The 7,314-nt window shown below is 33.1% G+C and overlaps 1 protein-coding gene across 3 annotated transcripts in view; it reads right to left on the bottom strand.

The window, feature by feature from the left end:
- LOC141762780 (uncharacterized) overlaps nucleotides 1-3,232 on the bottom strand; it is a 5,799-nt gene extending 2,567 nt beyond the window's left edge. Inside the window, exons 1-2 of one of the 3 annotated variants that reach the window (XM_074626836.1) lie at nucleotides 3,102-3,232; nucleotides 1-1,143 (exon numbers count right to left, since the gene is read on the bottom strand). The exon at nucleotides 1-1,143 is cut by the window's left edge and continues 187 nt beyond it. In XM_074626836.1, the coding sequence (XP_074482937.1) occupies nucleotides 1-1,128 (1,128 nt within the window). In that variant the 5' untranslated portion in view covers nucleotides 1,129-1,143; nucleotides 3,102-3,232. The other 2 variants (XM_074626838.1, XM_074626837.1) reach the window with 2 other exon arrangements.
- Between the last annotated feature and the right edge of the window lie 4,082 nt (nucleotides 3,233-7,314).

Here is a 7,314-nt window from a genome sequence, read left to right as displayed (position 1 = left end):
GTCTTCGCTCCCGTCGCTTTTCGCAGACAGTCCGCACGCTTTGAAAGACTTGGTGATCATGTCCGTGTCCAGTTTGTCCCACGCGGCGACCACCCAGTCCACCAGCAGGCGGCGGGCGGGCGGCTTCAAGCTCCCGCCGGGCGCGTACTCCTTATCCGCGTCCCCGGCCAGCCACACCTCATAAAGGTCGTGGAGATGCCGCTTGAAGGGCTCGTTCCACATCACGTCGGGGGCTTGGACGTACTTGGTGCAGCCTTCTGGGATCGCCGCCGTCGTGATGTCGTAGCCGCAGTTCAGCTCGGCTTTGGTGGCGGCGCCGATGTGACAGCGGTACGAGTCCCAAACCAGGAGCCGCGGGGCGGCGCTGGATTTCCCCACCACGGACTGCAGCCAATGTGCGGTGAGAGCGTCGCTCATCCAGCCGTTCACCGACGCGTTAACCACGGCGCCGGAGAGCTGCTGCTGCTGCATCGACGCCCCTCTGAAGACGATGAACGGCTTGAGTTTGGTGCCGTCGGCCGTGGCGGCGAGGACGACAGTGAGATGGTTTTTCTTGTGTCCCTTTGCATCAGCTGTGTGCGGCGCCGTGTCGTCAAAACAAACGGCGGTCTCGTCCATCGCGATGATGTTCCTTTCTAGAATCTGCTTGGAGCTCACCGTCTTGCCGACGTAGTCGATGAACCCGACCAGTTTCTCGATGAGGACGGTCGGGTCGACCTTGGGCACGGCGGTGCGGCGTCGCAGCGACAGGTCGTTGCGTTCTAGGAATCGTTGCAGCCAACCGGTGCTCGCCACAAACATCTTGCCGCCGTCGCTCACCGACGGGTAGATCTCCAGCGCTTTCTTCTTGATCATGTTTCTGGACACTCTGCTGCGTTCGTCCCTCGTTGAGTAGATCCACTCCGAGAGGCGCTCCTCCAGCTCCTCGCTCACCTTCTTCCTCCCGCCTCCGGCGACCCGCGCCCTCCCGCGGTCCGCCATCAGCAGCTCCTCCTTCTGCTTCCTCCAGTCCCTGATTCTTTTCGTGTCAATGTTAAAGTGCCTCGCCGTTTCCTCTCCGGAGTTTTCCTCCGCATACTGCAAAACGCTCTCTTTGAACGTGATATCAAATTTCCGTCTGGACGCCATGCTCCTCTACAGTGACTGAAACGGGACAATAACACTTCACATGAGTAACAGACGACAACAACATGATGGAAATGTACATTATGTTATGAGACCTATTTAGTGTTGGCCTTTATTTGAGAAAATACGGTATTTCTGGCTTCTGATTGGGCCTCATTAAATACCTAAATTAATACCTAAACTGAATGGGCCTCATTAAATACCTTTTTTCTTAGGTCTTCAATTGATTTATATATTTTAAAATATTTTTAGGTCCTTTAGTTTTTATTATTTAAACATATCATTTTTAAAAGACTTTTAGGTCCCTATTTATTTGTTTGGAAAGATTTTTAGGTGTTTAATTTATTTATATATTTTAAAAGATGTTTAGGTCCTTAAGTTTTTTTATATATATATTTTTTTTAAAGATTTTTAGGTCCTTCATTTTTTTATTTTTAAAGGTTTTTAGATCTTTAATTCATTTCTATATTTTTAAAAATATTTTTACATCCTTAATTTTGTATTTATTCGTTTTGAAAGATTTTTAGGTCTTTAATAAATTTACATCTATTTTTTCGTCCTTTATTTTTTATCTATTTATGTGTTTTGAAGTTTTTAGCTCTTTAATTTTTTTACAAAATTTTAAAAGATTTTAGGTCCTTAAGTTTTTATTTCTTTATATATTTTTTAAAAGATTTTTAATTCCTTTATTTTTTATTTGTTTTAAAAGGTTTTTAAGGTCTTTAATTAATTTATATATTTTTAAAAAGATTTTTACGTCCTTAATTTTGTATTCATTTATTTGTTTTGAAATATTTTTAATTTATTTATCTTTTATGTTTTTTTAATCATCTTAAGTATTTATTTCTATATATTTTTTTAAGATTTTTAGGTTTGTAATTTGTTTAAATATTTTTTTTTATATTTTTAGCTCCTTAAGTTTTATTTATTTATATATTTAAAAAAAAAAGATTTCTAAGTCTTTAATTTTTTTATTTTTAAAGGTTTTTAGGTCTGTAATTTCTTTATATATTTTTAAAGATTTTTAGCTCCTTAAGTTTTATTTATTTATATATATTTTTTAAAAAGATTTTTAGCTCCTTAAGTTTTTAATTATTTATATATTTATTTTAAAAAGATTTCTAGGTCCTTAATTTTTTTTTTTTTTAAAGGCTTTTATGTCTGTAATTTGTTTATATATATTAAAAGATTTTTAGCCCCTTAATGTTTTATTTATTTATTTATATATATTCTTTAAAAGATTTCTAGGTCCTTAATTTTTTTTATTTTTAAAGGCTTTTATGTCTGTAATTTGTTTATATATATTAAAAGATTTTTAGCCCCTTAGTGTTTTATTTATTTATTTATATATATTCTTTAAAAGATTTCTAGGTCCTTAATTTTTTAAAGATAGGTTTTTAAATGTATTTATTTATTTTTGAAAAACATGTTTAAGCCCTTAAGTTTTTATTTATTTATTATTATTTACTAAATATAATTTTATTATTTTGATTAAATATTATTTGATATTATTTATTATTATTATTATTAAAGACAATAAGACCATATCACCTCATCTCAGTCTATAAACTAGTCTCATATTTACTTCAGTTAAAATACACCAGACTTCATTCACATTTCACTCTATTTAAGCAAACACAATGAAATAAAGGAACTTAAACAGCTCATTTAGAACTGATTCTCATCTCTTCACTGAACTCACTGCTTATCACACTATTCCGGGTTAGTGACTGTAGTGTAATACACCGGTAAACGCCGGTAAACGCCGGTAAACGAGCAGCTGCTCTGGGTGTAGGTGAAGAGATGATGAGCCGCAGCTAACATGCTCTCCGGCTAACTGGATGAATAACACACATTTTAAAGCTTCTCTTCCGTCACTGACCTCTACCACCGGGTGTGTTTATAAGAGATGCAGCTGCTCGACCTGAACCAGCAGCAGAATCTCTCATAATAATAATAATAATAATAATACTAACTGTATTAAAGCTGGATGTTTATCGATGAGCTGCAGCTACTTCCTGTGTTTACCTCAGCTCAGCCAATCAGCTCGCTTCAGCAGTCTGGCCGTTGACCAATCACAGCGGTCCCGTTGGCCAAGCTCCCGCCCTAGTCACAGTTATCGCGAGACTTCAACCACTGCTGTAAATTCACATCTTTGTTGTTTATAGATGCTATAATGATCAAATAAGCTAATATTAAACATCACTATTAATGACCAAATATATCTAATATAGCAATGTATTATATTTAGACCCTTAATATAATAGTGATGATATTTTCTTTAAATTATATTCTGTTTATATAACAACAATACAGGACCGTAAAGGTCCCATATTATGCTCTTTGTCAGGTTCATACTTATATGTTGTGTTTCTGCTAGAACATGTTTTCATGTTGTAATGTTAAAAAAAAAACTTTATTTCCCTCATACTGTCTGCCTGAATATACCTGTATTTACCCCTCTGTCTAAAACGCTCAGTTTTAGCTCATTCAACGGAATTGCAACGGAATTGCATTGCTAGGCAACAGTTTGGGCCCATGTTTACTTCCTGTCATCTGATGTCATTTACATACACTGCAACAGGAAATAAACTGGGACACATTTAGAATGTTTACGTTTAAAACCGTGTAATGGTCTAAATATTGTATATTTGTGACATCACAAATGGACAGAAGTCCTAACGGCTTGTTTCAAATGCAGAGTTTCTGAATACGGACTCTGCGTATTTCTCCGTATATTGAATGTTTCAATACTTTCGCGGTATTTATATAGCACTTAAACCTGCTTTATACTATAACAGACATGACAATCTAACTTTTTACAATATGGGACCTTTAAACACAAACAGCATATTTGTATAGATGATGCATAATGCTGCTGAGTAACTGGGTTATACTGTGTGTGTGTGTGTGTGTGTGTGTGTGTGTGTGTGTGTGTGTGTGTATGTATATGTGTGTGTGTGTGCGTGCATCCAGGGCAGACTAAGGTGATTAATGAAGCTAATTTTGGTCTGGAGAAGCAGATGCCCCGCTGACGACAGAAGAGAGGACTACATCTCCCATCAGCCACTTCAGTATGACGTCATCTTTCAGCCAGGTGTGTGTTCTCAGAGGCAACTCCATCTTCTACATCTTAGAGGTACATGTTGTCCTTTTTACTCCTCTACATTCATCTGACAGCTGTACTGTTCCTTCCTGTCCAGGTGAAACCAGCTGTGTCCAGATGTATTGATGTTGAATGTGAAAAATACAACATAGACATTAATGCAGCAGTAATATTAATCCAGAAACACCAGATAGAATAGTTTTATTTATTTAATCCATATTTAACCGGGAAAGACCCGTTCGGATCAACGATTTATCTATATGTTTTCAAAATATTTGTACGCCTAAAAATCTTTTAAAAAATATATAAATAGAGACCTTTAAAATTAAATAAGTATGTAAAAACGTAAAGTAAACTAAATAAATAAAAAAGAGGGAAATCAAAATATTTAATTTATTTTTATATTTAAAAAAAATATTTTTAGGTCTTTAAGTTTTTTATTTATTTATTTTTAAAGGGTTTTAGGATCTTTAATTTATATATATATATATATAAACAGTTTTTTAGGTCCTTCATTTTTTAATTATGTATTTACTTTTAAAGGTTTTTAGGTCTTTGATTTATTTACATAAATAAAGTTGCTTAAGGTTTTAATATTTTTTATTATTATTATTCTTATTTCAGATTTTTAGGTCCTTAAGGTTTTAATATGTTTTTTATTATTATTATTATTATTATTATTATTTAAGATGTTTAGGTCCTTAAGGTTTTAATATGTTTTATTATTATTATTATTATTATTATTATTATTATTATTATTATTTAAGATGTTTAGGTCCTTAAGGTTTTAATATGTTTTTCTTATTATTATTATTATTATTTAAGATTTTTAGGTCCTTAAGGTTTCCAGTGTTTTTTATTATTATTATTATTATTATTTCAGATTTTTAGGTCCTTAAGGTTTTAATATGTTTTTATTATTATTATTATTATTATTATTATTATTATTATTATTATTATTATTATTATTATTTAAGATTTTTAGGTCCTTAAGGTTTTAATATGTTTTTTATTATTATTATTATTATTATTATTATTATTACTATTATTATTTAAGATTTTTAGGTCTTTAAGATTTTATTCAGGCTATTCCATGTAAGTGTTTGAAAGCAGGACTTTTCCTCATAGTGGAGTATTTCCACAGTACTTTTACTGCAGTAAAGGAGTACTTCTGGTAAAGGGATGATGGGAGAGAGGATCAGTTTGAGCAGAGAGAGAGAGGAGAGGGAGGGAGGGGGCTTTTATTGTGGTAGGACGCAGCAGACGGAGGGAGGATTCAGTGTTTGAACTTGTGTTTTCCTTCTTTGTCAGATCAGATTCACTTTCACACACCGAGAGAGGAAGACATGCTCTGCTTAAAAGGTGAGAGAGGAAGAGGATGCATGTTTAACATGAGTGTGTATGTTCATATAGGAAGTGTGTGTGCGTGTGTGTGTGTGTGTGTGTGTGTGCGTGTGTGTGTGTGTGCGTGCGTGTGTGTGTGTATGTGTATGTGTGTGCATCTGAAGACGACACCAGCTGTGTGTTTTATTCTGAGACATCCATGGACCAGATTACAGCTGCTGCAGCCCCTTTCTTTCTGTCTTTCTGTCTTTCTGCAGCCGTTGCTATGGTTACTGCTACTAATACTACTGCTTGTACTACCACTACTACTTGCAGTACTGCTTATGCAGCTGCAGCTGAAATAGTTCTCTTGGTACTTTGTGTTGAAGTTGAATCTTTGTGGCTGGAAAAAAAAAAGTTTTGGGGTCAGGATGCATTCTTGAGTTTGACACGTGTGTGTGTGTGTGTGTTTGTGTGTGTGTGTGTGTGTTTGTGTGTGTGTGTGTGTGTGTTTCAGTAATGACTGCTGGCCTGTTGAGGCAGGCTGAAACATCCCATTCAGCTTCCAAAACACAGCTGTTTTGTGAGCACAATGAGCAGTGATGAGTGATGGAGATAACAGCTGCAGAAACACACAAACTCACGCTTAAATATCACCTTTAATTCATTAATTAGTTTCCTTTATGTCCCGTATTACTTTATTGTTTTTCTAGCTGTTATTTGCTTTCAATTGCACAATTAAATCTGCTCTGATCAATGTTTTTTTAGTCAGCATTTAGCTCTAAGCAGCCTTACAGAGCGCCCTATTAACCTGTCTACAGCGCTGAAGTGCCTTTAGGGCGCGTCCAACTCCACTTTCACTAGTTAAGCGGCACATAATCAGGACGCAAATTAATACGAAGATGAATAATTAATGAATTAAAAAGTAAATAAAAAATGTGGAAATATAACAAAAAATAAATAAACAAATAAATAAGTAAATAAAAAAATGCTGAAATATGAAAATAAATAAATATTAGAAGAATAAAATAAATAAAAACAAAATGGAAATATAAATACAAATAAATAAAATATATAAATGTGGAAACATAAAAGAATAAATAAGTGTATAAAAGATGTGGAATTATAAAGAAAAGTAAATCAAATGAAAAATTAGTAAATAAAAACACGTGGAAATAAATAAATAAAAGAATAAATAAAACACATAAATGTGGAAACATAAAAGCCTTTAAAATTAAATAAAGAAATAAAAACCTAAGTACCTAAAAAAGAATGTATGAATAAATTAAAGAACCTAAAAACCTTTAAAAAAATAAAGATCTAAGCATTTAAAAAATCTTTTAAAAATATAAATAAATGAAAGCTAAACACCTTTCGAAATAGAGAAATACAAATTTAGTGACATATAAATCTTTTTAAAAATAAATAAATAAATTAAAGCTACTAAAAGCGTATAAAAATAAATAAATAAAAAACTTAAACACCTTAAAGTCTTTTAAAAAATTTATAAATAACGACCTTTAAAATTAAATAAGTAAATAAAAACATAAAGTTAAATAAATAAATACATAAAAAAATAATCAAAATCGTTTTTTATAATTTATATATTTTTTTAAAGTATTTTTAGGTCTTTAAGTTTTGTATTTATTTATTTTTATAGGCTTTTAGGATCTTTAATTTATTTATATATATATTCATTTTAAAATGTTTACGCCTTTAAATTTGTATTTCTCTATTTTTAAAGGTTTTTAGGTTCTTTA

This window comes from Sebastes fasciatus, chromosome 24, assembly GCF_043250625.1.
Source record: "Sebastes fasciatus isolate fSebFas1 chromosome 24, fSebFas1.pri, whole genome shotgun sequence".
Taxonomy (NCBI): Eukaryota; Metazoa; Chordata; class Actinopteri; order Perciformes; family Sebastidae; genus Sebastes; species Sebastes fasciatus.
This window is presented reverse-complemented; position numbering and strand designations above follow the sequence as displayed.